This window comes from Eleginops maclovinus, chromosome 14, assembly GCF_036324505.1.
Source record: "Eleginops maclovinus isolate JMC-PN-2008 ecotype Puerto Natales chromosome 14, JC_Emac_rtc_rv5, whole genome shotgun sequence".
NCBI lineage: Eukaryota > Metazoa > Chordata > Actinopteri > Perciformes > Eleginopidae > Eleginops > Eleginops maclovinus.
This window is the reverse complement of record NC_086362.1, coordinates 10,774,385-10,790,626: the sequence shown is the minus strand read 5'-3', so window position 1 is coordinate 10,790,626 and position 16,242 is coordinate 10,774,385. Positions and strand designations below refer to the sequence as shown.

General features: G+C 41.1%; 1 protein-coding gene across 1 annotated transcript in view; it reads left to right on the top strand.

The window, feature by feature from the left end:
• nlgn2a (neuroligin 2a) overlaps nt 1-16,242 on the top strand; it is a 168,654-nt gene that overhangs the window by 100,750 nt on the left and 51,662 nt on the right. The window contains exon 4 of the mRNA XM_063900657.1: nt 14,162-14,311. Within this exon, the coding sequence (XP_063756727.1) occupies nt 14,162-14,311 (150 nt within the window). The remainder of the gene's footprint in view (nt 1-14,161; nt 14,312-16,242) is intronic.

Sequence of the window (16,242 nt, the reverse complement as noted above, 5' to 3'; positions counted from 1 at the left end):
CGAAAGACATCACATTGTCAAACTTCAGGCATTTGCTGCAAAGAGCCTGCTGATGGATAATGCAGTGCAGAGCAATGGCCTCCTCCACACCTTCCTCTTCCAGTTTTTTTTTAACAAGTGCCACCAGTCCATTTTTCCTCCCTGTCATTGATGGCCCTCCATCGGTTGTTATTCCAACAAACCTCTTCCATGGCAAACCGGCATTCTCAATGGCATCACACAGCTGGTGAAATATCTCCTGAGCGGTGGTCTGGCCATGCATTGGAATCACTGTGAGCAACTCCTCTATGACTTCAAAACTGTCATCAACACCACGGACATAGATTGCGAGCTGGGCAGTGTCGGTGATGTCTGTGGTCTCATCAAGAGCGACTGAGTATACACTGAAACATTTTGCTTTCTCACACAGTTGATCATAAATGTCACTTGACAGGTCAGAAATGCGCTCTGCCACGGTGTTGGCAGAAAGGCTGATGTTGCTAAACTGACCTTTATTTTCTGGACAGACAATACTTGCAGCCTGTAATATGCACTTTTTGACAAATTCACCTTCTGTGAATGGCTTTCCTGCTTTAGCAATCATCTCACTAACCACGTAGCTAGCTTCGACTGCTGCATCATTCTCTTTGGTTGCTTTCTTAAAGAAATCTTGTTGCCTCAGTAGATATGTTTTAAGATTAGCAACCCGGTTGGCTCTCTCATCTCCCTGGTATTTTGCATACTCCTCAGCATGTCTAGTTGTGTAATGACGTTTCAAATTGTATTCTTTGTGCACTGCAACTTTCTCTGTGCAAATAAGACACGTCGGGATGCCCCTGTGTTCAACAAAGAAATATTGCACTTCCCACTTTTCCTGAAATTGTCTGTGCTCATCACCAACCTTTCTCTTCACTGCAGGCTTTGAAAAAGACATGTTTGGGGCTGTGTAATATATATTTCCACTTGGTGTCACTGTCGCGTTGAAGTTTCAGTGTTTAGCCGATCCGTCTTTTCCGCTTCTTTTCCTGTCCCGCTGAGCAGCAATTTCCGCGGCCGCCTCCGCTTCTGAGCCCGCAGCCGATGTCCCGCCGCCGAGAGCAATATACCCCACCGTGATTGGTAGGTTCGTTCAGCTCTGCACACAACACTGAAAAGTGCCATTCGTATCAAACTCGCGGGCCGCACTAACATTAAACTTTCATATTGAGGTGGGGGCCGCAAACTATCGTCTCGAGGGCCGAGCTTGAGACCCCTGCTTTAAGTAAAAGTAAAAATACTACGGACTCGTACTACTCCATAAAAAGTACAAGTCCTGATTTAAAAAGTATTAGCATCAAGACATTATTAAGTACAAAAAGTAGAAATATTTGTTATGCAGAATGGAGCTTTTCACAGTACCATATTATTCTGGATATAATATTATCCAGTTTGTGTTCATGTAAGAGCATTTTAAAGTTGTAGTTTTTCGATGTGGACCGAATTTAGATGTGAAATACTGTGTAGATTATTTGTAAAGTACTGCATTATACCGTATCAGCATATGTGTTTTTTATATGTACATAGTAGCTGAGCGTGTAAGAGTATATGCAGTTGAGTTAAAAGTACGATATTTGCCTCTGAAATGTAGCAAAAAGTACAACATAGCAGAAAAGGGAAATACTCAAGTAGATAAATGTCAAAGAAGTACTCAAATACGATCCTTGAGTAAATATACTTGGCTAATTGCCACACAAACAGCAACAAAATACAGCAAATATGCATCTATTCTCCTGTGTATACCAGACTCTGTACTGTACTGTAAGCGTGTTGAAATGTGTGGCTGTAATATGACTGTGTTTGTACATTATGTAGAGACCCACTCTCTATAGGGGGGGGGGTGCCGGGAGTCCAGCCCCTGGATCCAAGCATGTGTCAACGATGCCTCACAGCAACACACACACTCATCGAGTCCCAATTAGATCCCAGACACCCTGTGACAGCCCCATGCGGACACATCGTTCGAGGAGGGAGGGAAGCAACAAGGGCCGAGAGGGAAGGAAGGAAGGAGGGAGGGAGGCGGATTGGGGATAATGGGAGGTTGCATGAGGACAGACGAGGAGGGAGAGGAGGACGAGCGGCCTTAATTATATGCATAGACATCCACCAGAAAATAGAAGAGGAAGGAAAACTGATGTGCCACAAAGGATGGCTTCAGAGCCTCTCATTGACATTCCCCGCACTTCCTCAGAGTAATAACCTGCAGCATATGCAATATAAAAAAATCAATACTGCTACTTTTTTATGGGGGTACAAGTCATTTTACACAAGAGTGTTAAACCCAGGGCCAGATTATGATTGTTTCCACACAAATATATCTTAACTCCAAGCCTTAATTTCTTTTAGTTGTATTCTTGATGTAATCCTTTGGCCGTCCCTTTGTTGGAGCCACACTCCCAATTCTCCAGGCCCTCATCACATGACTGCCCCGCTTATCCACACACCTGTTCCCACTCCTCATCAGCTCTGCAGTTACCTGACCTCACCCCAACCTGCATTTCATTCTCTCATCAGCCTCTCTTTGGCCCCTTCATTCCCTGCCAGACCCTCATGGTTCTTTGTTTTTGGCTTTGAAGCGTCTCATACTCAGCCCCTTTATCCGGACTTGTACCTGCCCGACTGCCTACCTTTGTTGCCAGCCAGTAAGCCTATATTATTTTATTAAACCAATTCAGTGATATTACTTCCTGTTTTCACCATATGTAATTCATTTTGTTGCTATCCATACTGTTTTGTCTTTTATATATTTGTGACAGGGGAAATGTCAAAGAAAGCAGGATATACAATAGTTTTGAAGGAATAAAGTCAGAGTGTTTTAAGCATGAATAAGTAATAATGCATAATTGCACAACAGTAGTGTGATGGTCTCTCTTTGGTTGTGATCTGTGCCAGTACGGATAATTAAGGTAGTGAGGAATAATAAGGAACATTTATATCTATTTTTAATGCCATTAGACGCTACTTTCATCACACATGTGACAATAGAGATGTAAAATGGTGAACCAATGCACAGATTTCTTTTAAGAAGGCCATTTTATTCACATTTTCCAGTTCATATTAGTATTTTGTTCCTCTCCTGGGACTGTCTCCATGCTTTAATGTTCATAAAGCTCTTTATTTTTCTCATACTGCCTGTGCTGCAGCACCTCTTTTCCTCCTCTGTCTGAAACCAGAGCCCAGTCTGCTATGATTGGTTAGCTGGCTGGCTCTGTTACGATTTGTCAAGTACTATGTGTCGTAGTGCTACTCAATAGAAGCTTGAGTGTTACGTAGTGATGTCACTGTGGATCAGAGTAAACAAAGGAGGGGGGAGAGTAATTCCTTTTGGAGGTCACACAGGGATTTTAGCCTTTGCAGACCATTTACATGCACTAAAACCTATATAACACACTACAGGAAAGTGAAAACCCCAAAAGCATAATAGGACCCCTTTAATATGCTGTGTGAGGGCTGGTGTCCCTGCGTGGTGTGATCGGTTTCTGATTACCGGATTGAATTTTTTATGAGCAATTGTGTGGTGAAATATGTTTTTTGTTTGCCTCCTACTTCAAACAACACCATTAGTTATTGTTAAGAGTCCTGCAGTCAGAAGCTGGCACACAAATATGTCGTTTTTTCATCAGAAAAAGAAATCATAAAGAAGGAAGGAAGGAAGAGGAAAGGGGGTCAACTGGAGTTCAAAAGGCTTACGGCTGAAAGAAAGAGACGTCCACAATGGAATAGAAGAAGACTGTTATTAGGGAAATAGAGAGAGGCAGCAGTGGGAAAACAAGGACAATGCCTGTGTTTGTATCGTCTTTGTCACTGTGGCATTTTGGACGACAGGGGCTGTGTGCCTTGCTGTGTGTCTGTGTGTGTATTCCCTTCCCCATCCACTCAATTTGTAGAATTGATCCACTCCCTAATAGTGAGCAAAACAAAAAGTCAGCCTAATCCAACCTCTATTTATAACACAGATGGGAGAGGAGAGGGGAGGAGGGGGAAGAGATATAATGCAACATTAGAAGTGCTACAAAACCCTATGACAGCGAGATGAGGAAGAGATAGAGGAAGACAAATGGAGGGAGGAATGAAGGTTGCTAATAGACTCAAGGCAACAGGCGAGCCAGTGATTGAGATTAGCGAGCGATGAAGAGAAGAGCAGAGAAAATCCGAGTGAGTAAGATGAGAGGAGTGAACGATAAAGCATGTGAGGTCAACAGGAAGTACGTTTATAAGATTGCCAGTGGCTAAAGTAAGGTGGTAGCAGCAGATGGACAGTGAGAGGAAATTCAAGAGCTGTTTTTCTGAGATTTTATTGAGTGTATTTAGAGCATGTAAGGCTGCTGCCGCTATTCTTATTCCCAGTGGTCCAAAATTGTTTTTTTTTTTGTTTACTCTCCCTCGCTCTGCTTCTGCTTTTACCTCGCCCGCACTTAATCTGCCAAAGGAGGAAGAATTGCTCCCTGATTTAAAGAAATGAAAAACACAAAGGAGTAGGGTGCGGATGCTCGATAATAACTAGCCAGCTTCAGCTAATTGCTTAATAATAGCTTTTTTGTTCCTTTCTTGTTGTTGTTGACAGTATGTACGTGTAGTAAAGCCATGGTAATTGTTATACAGCCCTGGTAAGAAACTGTAGATACTTCTGATTCCTCTTGAGCAGGAGTTGTTTGCTTGTTTTTCAGCTGGATGGGTTTGCTGGTCTGATATTTGGGAGCATATTGAGCTGTGAGATGGGTCTTTGCTCGCTGCTGCAGGCGGTGCAGTAGGTGTAGACAGAGTACAAACAGCACAGCAGCGAAGATCATCTCAACTCTACGCGGCTCCCCACAGCCCCGTCTTATAAGCTCAGGCAGACAGTGAGAACAGAGGCAGCAGCAGCCAGCGCTGTTTGCTGACTGTGTGTGTACGTGTGTGTGTTTTCTCAGCTGTGCACCAAACAGTGTGGAGGGGATGGAGCTTTTTACTTAGAGGATTTGTGTGTGTTTCCTGTAGATGCACCTGATACAAATTTGACTCTTTTCTAATTTTGTGACAGGATCGGATACATTTTCTCTCTGTCTGAAGCTGCATTTATTATTCATATTCTGCATCCTTTTTATTTTCAACCTCATGCTGGTATTTATATATATAGTTGCGGTAAACATAAGGATTTATTTCATATTATTTGTTTGTTTTTTTAATATTTGCAAAGGTTTCCATTGGTGACTGCATTGGAGTATTTCTGTGGTTGAGGCTCTACTAATAAGTCAAAATAATTGAAAAATATATTTTCAGGAAATCACAAATACTTTTTTGTGTTCACATTTTTTAAGTATTATTATTTATATATTTCCTTATTTATTTATATAAGGAAAGTTGATTGAATGTACAAAAACATACTCATTTAATCCCATTAATCATTTTATTCACATTAAGAACATTATAATCTTTATTTGAAAAAACCTCAATAGAACCTTCAATTAAAAAATACAAATGTAATACAGACACACATTAATAATAATTGATTTTATTTAAAGAAGGCACCTTTCAAGGCTCTCAAAGTCGCCGTTCAAGAGATACGCTTTGAGACGTGATTTGAAATTGGAGAGAGAGTCAGTATTCCGGATGTCCGGTCGGAGGGAGTTACAGAGTTTGGGTGCAGACCGCCTGAAGGCTGTGGACCCCATGGTGGTTTAACGGAAAGGTGGTGCAGTGAGGTGGATGGATTACACACTATGTTTCCTGTCACTGTATCTATTCCACTTAATATGATTATCCCATAAACCCTCAGACAAGCACATACCATATGTTGCATGCCCAAAATGGAAAGCACAGAGTCCATGCAGCTACTGTCAAAAAAAGGCCAAAACAGGTTTTGATTGTGCTACAAAATGCAAATGTATTGCAAAAAAGGGCTTAAGAATTTATGAATCTTTTACAAGGCAATGTAATTGTTGATTATCTTCATATGATTATGCATTCTTCAATCAGGGTGTAAGTGGAGAGAAAGCTGCCACCCCAGGATGCAGAAACTCTTAACACCTCTGTTTTGTTTGCTTATTTGTTTCGGCTTTGATTTCCCCTGAAAACACATTCAGAAAATACATTACTATCCAGCAGCTGACCCCCACATTTTGAGTGCAAAAGGTTGCTATGAGAACTTGATTGCACAGTCATTGAAGATGTTTTGAAGCACTACCTGCAATTGAGTCCATTTCTATACTACAAACATAAACATTTGCCCAAAGATAAATCAATAGGTAAAAGTGACATGATATTTGAGTAAGAAGGACCTTTATGAAGCAAGTTTCACATCTCTGTTAGTTGATATTCACTCTGTATCGATGTTACAACAGGGAATACACACTAATCAGTCAATGATACATTGTAATATCACCCAAAAATGGTGATATAACATAGCCTCTTCTTTTTCTTCCATTCCCTGTATCAAGAAGCCAGTATAAAAATGCCAGAGCATGGACACACACGCATGTCCCAGATGCAATCAGTATTGCCTTTGCCTTGATCCATTGTGCTCTAATGATTAAGCTTTAGCCTGGCTCGGTGGCCTATAGGCCGCTCTGCTGCTGTGCATCTCATCACATCCCATTCATCACCCTGTCTGCCTGCCATGACCTATTGTTGACCCCCCCCCACACACACACACACACACACTCACACAATCATTTGAGACAGACAGCCACACACAAAGATGATGGCACAGTCTTTTTTTTTTGTTCCCTGAGTTTATGCCTAACTCAAGGTTAAGGAGCAAATGCGCTCGTCTTTGTTACCCACTGGTTTTATTTGTAATTCAAATCTGTCACTTTGAAACTACAATCCCTATAGATCCATATTATACAGATAATCTTAATGTAAAGTTAGGACCAATTGAGTTGTGTGTTCGCTCTTATGTTTTTTTCACACTTTAATGCAAGTGAGATCTGTAGTTCAGTTTCAAAAATATAAAAAATGTGTTAATTTATGTACAAATGAAACACTTACAAAATATGCAGCAGATAACATTTAAAGAGATGGTTGTCGATGGTCTGGTCACAAGAGTAATATACATTTCATCAGTATTTAAATACATAAATTACATATTTGGAATAGAACCTCATTCCAGACTGTAAAAAATATACCTACATTAATATAAATCCACATGTTGTTTTAAATGGGTTGACTTTATCAAAGAAGATAAGCAGTAATACTTCAAACCCATCATGAGTCAAATTACAGGTCTCAGAAATGTGCAGAGAAGTGTTGCTTCCATTACACTGTTACAATATCACCAGCGCTCTGTAACCTTTGTGTTAATTGGACCACTAGAACAAAGAGCTTCTGTGTATTTGCACACAGATGACAGTTCATCATTTGCCTTGAGCAATTTCCCTATGATTACAGCTTTGAACCTCCAGCGTAAAAGGTCAATATTTATCCACACCTCACCTCCACACGTGCTTGTGCACACACACTCCACGGCATATCCATAATAACGGCAATGACAATAGAAAGGTAGGTAAATGCACTTGAGTCGAGGATATGTAGGAGAAATGAAAATGCTAATTTTGAGGAGGTATGAAATTCTGCGTTGAGTTGTCGTTTCACCATGATGGGATTCAATATCTTTTTTAATTATGGCTCTGTGTAAAGAGAGGGTTCCATCTCTCAGTTTAACGTATGGGAAGATGATATCTCGGCAGGCTCCCACACTCTGTTTTTTGTTAAGTCAAATGCTTTTTTCCATCTACAGTGAGGAACAGGAGAGGATGTGGGCTGTAGGTTAAAGTCCCTAGGAAGGGAGCTGATGCATCAGCCTTTCATTTATTTTCAGGCAAATAAACTACCCAGTACGAACACTTGAATGCCCTTTATTTAAATGATGACATCCTGAATCCAGCTTTTTCCTCTTGATTTATTTGCCTGAGGAAGCAAATTGGAGGCGGGGCCTAGGGAAAACCCAAGTCCTCCAGGAACCTGAGTCAACCATTGAAGCAATTTGTTTTTAGTGGCCAAACCAAGGCCATGGGATGTGTGCCAGCCATTGATGCAAATTGTTGTATGGTATTGGCTCAGTCGATAAGTGGAGACGGAAAAAATTAATGGATTCAAGCCCCCAGGAAGTGGGGCGAGCATTGTAACACATTTCCGTAGTCGCCTAAGCGATGGTACTTTGCTTCCGTCAGTCTGTGATGTCATTGGGTCCCAAAAAGACAATTTCCCATTGACTGTCATTTGGAGAGAGCTGTCTGGAAATCAGCATATCTTAGTCTTTAATGTGAACTCACTTCACGGTACAAACATTTTAATAGCCTGCATTAAGTCATTAGGTCCTCAAAATTGTAAACTGTGCTAAAAGTCGAATCTAGAGTTATTTCCCCTCTCTGTTCATCTGAATGTGGATCAGAGGCTTGGATATAGGAAAGCGAGACTCAGGGTAATTTTTGTATCTACAGTAAGGCCATTTAGGCTTAATGTGAGCAGCTTTCGTAGGTATGAACGAGGTCCCGCCTCCATAGGTGGATCCAGTTCTCCTAAAAAATCTATCAGAACCCAAGTGTGCATGCTCTGTCAGCCCAATGGATGCGAAATATCGGCCGGAGATCCAGGGAACGTCTAGGCTCATTGACCCTGTGTCATTTTGGATTCATACCCCACTGAGAAACTTTTATTGGAATGAATGTGTCCTGCCTTCAAAACTGTATCCAGTCAAATTTTAACATCCATATTACCCTGAAATGATACAACATCAAGAACGATATTAACAAAGACTTTACAATCTAAGTCTTTTCATCTGTTATCCTTCCTGTTACTCCATGAAGTTCAGCCGTGCCTCTTAAGAGCATATCAATCATCCTCCTCTTCTGCTGGCTCTGAGTGTTTACTGACAGCAAACGTAATTTCCCATAAAATCAACAGCAGACAGTGACGTATGGGCGCAGCGGACCGCGCTCTATCGCCGTGACTAATCAGTCGCTTGATAATGCGGTGGAAGCTAAGGGCCGCGTCTCATCAGGGGACCGCGGGGTGGCGTCTCCGAGTGCCACGGTGGGCGGTGAGCTAAACTGGAACACTCCAACACAAGTTAAGGCCTAATCGTCTCATTGTCTCCGTTCTGCTTGACAGGATCAGCAGCCGTGCTAAGCTCCTCGGGGTACCAGCCCTCAGCTGCTCTCTGCCATCTTGCTTTGTCTTTCTTGTTGTTTGTTGATTTCTTTTTTTTATTTTTTCAGTGGCATTGTCTGTTTTTTTCTATTTTGTTCACCTTTACAATATTGGTTTCCAGTTAATCATGGTTCCCTTCTTGCAGTGCTGGTTTAGAGTAAGGAACACTGTCTTTCAGTAATCCTTGTCGGTAGTAATTCACATTTTATTTGTTCTTTGTTATTGCTTTTTTTCCAAATTAGAGCTGGCAGTATATGGATATTATGAAGTTAGAGTAGATATCGTCATTCCGTCACATACGTTGAATCAGGAAAACCAAAACGTCAGCCGTTAGCTGTTAGCACACAGAGGTCACGGCTCCTCATAGCTGTTCGGAAACTGGAGAAAAGTTAAACATGTACAAACCACAGTCTGTTTATGGCATGGCGAATGCTTTATTTATCTCTGTTTGACGTTGGTGTGAGTGTGGTTGGAGCAGCTACATGATAGCTTAGCCTGATAGATGGATCTCCATTCAGAAAATGTGCATTTTAAAAGGGTTTCTTCTGCCTTCTTGTGTTCACACAAACCACTATCAGTATGTTATTCTTTCGACATGATTTTGAAAAGTGAATTGCAGTTAAATCATGGTAAAATATGTTCAATTTATTGTAGTTGGTATCTACCATGATATACTGATAGCCCGCCCCCTTGCCAGCGCGTCTTGTTTGAATGACATGCGTAAACAACTGCAGGCCACCTTGAAAGTCGAGCGATTAGAGTGTGAACATTCGGTGTGAACGCACCATAAGTCGTTCCATCAAAAATTTAAATTCTCATTATGTAAACATTTTCTAAAAGCATCTACAGTCAAGCTTACAAAATCAGTGCAATATCAATATCGAGGTATTTATTCAACTTGATGATATCTGATTTCCGAGGTATAGCCAGTCCTCATTCGAAAAGCAAAGTAAGAGTGTCTTTTGGTGAGGCTGACCTGTTGCTGAACTTCTGCTGTTCCTTTAGTCAGACATAGTAACCACTTCAACATGAATCAGAGCTTGCCATGTCATGTCACTATGAGTAAGTCGCTCCTTCCCCAGCACCATCTCGTCTGTATGTGGTAATATTGACCATCTGCCGATAATCTAGTATAGGATGTCAGGGATTTGTTGAGGCTTTGCATATATTTTCTGGTTGCTGTCCCCAACTGTCTCCATGGAACAGTACACGGTATGCAATGTTGTCATTCAGCACCTGTTCTGTGTGTGTGTCGAACTAAATGACTAATGCAAAGCAAATTATGGAATTATTATACAAATACCACAGGTTCTCCGAGTAGAGCTGATGATGTGATTAGGTTCTGAAGCACCTCACTGCATAACATTTCCATATTTTTAAAGGATAGATGATGGCTGACTTGGTGGCTCTGTTTTCGTAAGCTTTAAAATAACAGTATGTCATTTCTCTCAAACAAAACAATAAAAAGAGACTGGCATCGATTTATTGCAGTGAGCTTCTCTGGCTCAGAATTGGAGACAAATTATCAGCAGAGGTTCCCACTGTCCAAAACAAATATATCAAGTGATGAAAACCTTAACAAAAAAACTAATTAAAAAAGCAAATTAAATTAGCTAGTGTTGCATAAAATAATATGATTTCTCCAATGCTGTTGGGCTGCTGTTAAAATTTGTCAGCTTTTTTCTCTGATAACTTAAGATCCAGACATCCAATGGATAAAAAAAATCCTCCATTAGAACTACATGTATGTTAAAAAACTACTAAGATCCAAACTGTTTATTGTAAAAATGTAAAAATTCAATTTATAACAGCTTCAGGCAGAAAACCACAATGCTACCTCACAAAGAAATAACCAGATGAGATGGAACTCTTGCAAAAATAACATATTTTCCAGGGTTTGACAACCTTAATCGTAATGTTATTATACAATTCAACCTAATATCCAAGAGTTCAGGTCGAGTTTTTGACATTTTAATGTAGAAATGTTACATAATATACTTGAAGAGCAGTTCATCCCACATGGCAGCTGTTTGAATTCTGAGGATGGGACCACTCTGTGACATTCAGAACTTTTCTTTCTGTAGAAAAGGCAACAAAGCCAGAGGCAGACAGAAATGGAAGGCCTGAGACAGGAGGAGCGCCAGAGGGAAGCTCTTAGCCGGAGAGCCTCACTCCTTCCTGTCACTGTGCCAGAACAATTCGCCCCGTTACTGATTCATGCACACAGTCTACAGGTCAACTGTGACAGCCTCATTGTGTGTGTGTGTGTGTGTGTGTGTGTGTTGGTGTCTTATGCGGTTGTGTACATCAAGTGCATCTGCATTCTGTCTCCCATGATGCCAACGGCTGTCACTCTTCATCTCCTGATGCAGATATGTGTGTGTGATGGAAAGTGTGTATGTGGTCATTCCCCTCTAATGAAATGACATTCAGGTAGCGACGTGGCGAAGGGCACCACGGGGTTAGAGATGAACAAGAGCAATATGTTGCCACGGTAACAGTCAGAGAGACAGAGAGGAGAGGTGGAGGAGAAGAAGCAGTTGCCATAGCGACTCTCCATTGCAGCTGCCTGTAAATTTCTCCCTCCCGACTGACGCACCAGTCTCAGCTTCAGTTGTGTATGAGTGTGACTGTTTGTCTGTGATAGCCCGAGTCACTGGAGCTTTAGTGTGTGTGTGTACCATGTGAAACATTTGATGCATGTTTTAGCAGGTATTACACATGTATTTTTATTTGTGTGTGTGTGTGTGTGTGTGTGTGTGTGTGTGTGTGTGTGTGTGTATGAAAGCAGGTTTCTCAGGGAGCCAGACACCCTCTCATCTCTCTTCCCTTCTAACAGATGCTGTAGTGGTTATTTATGTGGTTGTTCTGCACTACTGCTATTTCATATCCCAAGGCCACACACACACACACACACACACACACACACACACACACTGAGGGCTGTCACTGTGCCACAGTTCTAAGACTTGTGAGCCATATGCTACCGCGGGGCCCCTGGCAGGCAGGAGTATCGTTGCTCTCTGTCAGCTGGGGACTAGGTTCAAAGGCCAACGAGGGCCCATCAGGGACCATGAACACAGCGCCGCAGTACCAGCCGTATGTTATAGTATCTGACGTTGACATTCACTTGATACTTTCTGCATGCATTTTGAAAGAATGATGCTAGGATTTGACATCATTTAGCGATTCCATTTAACTAAACACTCCCTCAGTAATAATCAAAGTAACCCCAGTAAATCAAGGACAGAACAGATGACAATCAAGCCAATTTTAAGTTAAATCTAAAGCTATTTTAAGATAATTAACAATCTGAGACTCACTTTTGGATTACATCTTGTGAGGCACAACTATTTAAGCATGTCATGGTTATCGGCCAATGAAGGCTTCAGGAGGAATGTCCACTTTGGTCTTGGACAAAGAATTATTTCTGCAGATGAATTAGTTATGCACATGCAACGTGAAGCATTGACTTACTGTGTGCAACAAGTGTGTCTGTAGTGTGGAGGTATATATTTGCACGGTTCAACCTACAACAAAATTAAAATAAGTTAAAATGACTGTCAAAAATAAAATAGAAAGAAGGATATAGTCCCTTCAGCCTTTCAGCATCATTAATTAGAACTGAAGCTGCTTTTATTTTGTTCACTTTTGCCAGGGCATACTGTTTTTTCCACCACAGGAGAAACATAATGTTCTCTAAAATGAGTCGATGATAGAGTCATCAGCATTGTTACTTGCTAGACAGTTTTTCAATAAAGCCATCCCTAAACTTTGTGTCAAGTTTTCTAAATGACTTTCACATGGAACCTGTTAGTTACCCTTCCATTTTTAAACCTCAAAGTAGGATCCTTTAGCCAGTGCGAGAACGATGGCAGTTCTCCAGAGATTCCCCACAGGGTAATTGACCTAGAAAAAGGTTGATATTACGGAGTCTGCAGCTCAGGGTGAGTTGCCATTTGCATTTTTGGGATTCCAATGTGCAAAATAAAACGAGGAAATTATGTAAATTCACAGCAGACAAGATACATTAAGAGTGGTGGCCTTTTGTTATCTGTCGGTTTCACAGAATGTTCTTCAGGCTCTTCCTTCCTAATAACGCTCCTCATGACATATTGACGCTGATATTTTGTACCTGTATATTGCGCTTGATCTGGCCAGTTGCGTGTTTCCTCACATTTACACATTATTGTATTTTGCATTTTTGTTCACAAGCTACCTCTCTTAATATCTGCACAGCTTTCCACTTTTCATAAGAATATTCAATATTTTTATTTTATTATTCAGATTATTTTGTCACAATAGACTCTAATAATAGTTTTATTTTGGATGATTCTTTTACTGTCCTTTTTTCTGTAGAGGGAGTAAAGAAACTGCGATTTATTGGTTGTTTGAGGTGCAATATATGACTCAACAGCTTGGATAAACTTGTATTTTCCGCTCTAATGCAGTATTTTCACCGGAAAGTAATTAAAGCCTTAATTTTGACCGGACGTGACTTGACCCTGATGCACAATATACACCTAGACAAATCCTTCGTATGTGTACTTGGCAATAAACCTGTTTCTGATTCTGATCAGCTATAATTACCCAAGTCTGCTTTCATTATTGTGATTTGATAAGTAAATCCCCTTTCACGGATGGAATCCATCGCACATGTGTCTCCTTGTGCGCAGTGTTTTAGTCAGCCCTAGCTTCAGTGTACAATAAAGGCTGTCAGAAGCTTGATAGACAGGTTAAGCTGCAATATGCTACCCCACCCGGTGTTTTTCTTCCAGCATTATTGCTTTAATCACCAGGAAACATTGGATGAGATCACTCTTGTTATTGCTGGAATCTAAATTGCCTTGAGCTGACATCCAGCTGCAGGGAGTTGCTCTGATATAGAAGTGTATTTTCATCCCGCCGAGCAATTTTCAGTTTGTTCTGTTTATTATAGTCCAACACAATATGTGACCAAAAAGAATATGAGAAGAGTAAATATGGTTATTGACTTGTTTATTTCTCCTCCGCTTAGATATTCGTGACCGAAGGAAGAAGCCGGTGATGCTGTTCATCCACGGAGGCTCCTACATGGAAGGCACCGGGAACATGTTTGACGCCAGCGTCCTTGCTGCCTACGGCAACGTCATCGTGGTCACCATGAACTACCGACTCGGTGTGCTCGGTAAGTGTTCGGAAACGAAAACCGCACATCTTCTAATTTTGCCCTTTGCCCTCAATCATCGGCGCACACATTCGAGTCGATTTCTCCTCGGCAGACTCTTCTTGATTAGTCGTTGATGGATGGCATCAATAGAATTCATCAATCTAATGACAAGCGGTGCTGGCGTTGATCACAAGCGCTCACTTTCTTATGGATTCCTTTTGTTGATTATTCCAGTCCCAACACTCTGATTGTGTAATTATGCGCTTTTTTTGAATGTTGCATGAAAGTGCTGCAAACCATCACATCACCAACCACCCCCCCCCCCCACACACACACTCAAAAAGCACTGTATTCATCTGTCACTTATATTCTCGCACAAAGAAAACAGCACATCTTGAGTTTAAATTTATAAGAGGCGTTTAATTTGTTTGACACATTTGTCACTGCTGTTTTAGAAGATCTTATCAGATTGTTGTCTTTGTCGATAAAACCTTATCTTTTTTCAAAGATTACACAGTTAAAGGTGCCCTATTATGTTCATTTTCAGAATTGTATTTTGTGCCTCACTGGGACATGTCTCCATTCTTTTATGTTCAAAAGGCTCTTTATTTTTCTCATACTGCCTGTGCTGCAGCACCTCTTTTCACCCTCTGTCTGAAACCAGAGCTCAGACTGCTCTGATTGGTTAGCTGGCCGGCTCTGCTGTGAGCCGAGAGAAACTCGATCTGGGATTTTAGCCTTTGCAGTAAAAGCTATACAACACACTACAGGAAAGAGAACACCCCCGAAAGCATAATAGGGGTCTCTTCAGAAATGTAAATGAAAGGTCTGAAAAAGACCAAAACTCAACATTTTCTCTCCGTTTATGGTTATATAAATTAGTTTGACATGTTTTTCTATACATCAATTAAATACATCCCTTTTCAATTTACTAGATAAAGGTCACAAAATGAAGTTGACTTTTTACAAGCAGGGGGAGTTCTGTGTCTCTATTTATCTGTCAGGTCAACATGCACATATTTACACCCTTACACTTAAAATATATTTATGGTCTTATTTATTCTGCCTCTGAGTCCTGCATATTTGCCAGTAACTCTACTAGAAGGGTCTTTATGAGAGGGAACGCAGAGACAGCAACAAGCATGCAAATCAGATACAGATCTGGCATTTTTACTGACCCAGAACCTCACAATTCTTCATTTTAACTGCACGCCCTCGCCTCCAACCTGTCTACGTCTATTTCTAAAGCTGTGTAATTCATTCCACAAAGAGCGAGGATTGTAAAAATGCCTTTACAGAGTGTTTTGCTAGAGGAAGGCACGGTTACGATGCACTTTTGAGCTTCCACTACCAGCAAAGATGAGAGATTTGAAAAGGTGGCTTTTAGAGGCCGAGCGCTGTAAGTATACTGTCTCCCCCGGTCGCTGTGAGGAAGAAACTGCTTCATCTGTCACCTCCAGCACGAGCTTGTCATCCTTTTCATGAAAATACACTTGACTCCCCCTCTTTGTTACTCACCGCACTCTGTCTCGCTCCATTGAGACCGAGTAATTTAGCTCTGAGAGGAGGAACATGCCTCTAAGGAGGCAGGTGCTAACTAAAGGAACCTAAGTGCATTAGATATTTCATTAGCCGGGGAGAGAGTGGGCCGCTGGAAGCCGTTTCATAATCGGCTGCCTCGCATTTTGTTTTTAAAGAAACAACAGTGTTGTCTTTTCGGAGGCACTTACACAGACTTTACAACGATAACAGATTTTCATTTGCAGGCAATTACCTAAAGTGTTTTGGGTCTGCAATTTCAAATTTGACTATGATCAGAGATCCATGAAGCTGTCAGGAGCGTGTTGCCTTTATTTCTCAGTGCTGAGCAGTGGTAGAAAGTGTTTTTTTCCTTTGTAAAAATGTCTTTCACCATGTTAATGTTAATATTGATCTGGGAACACACCCAC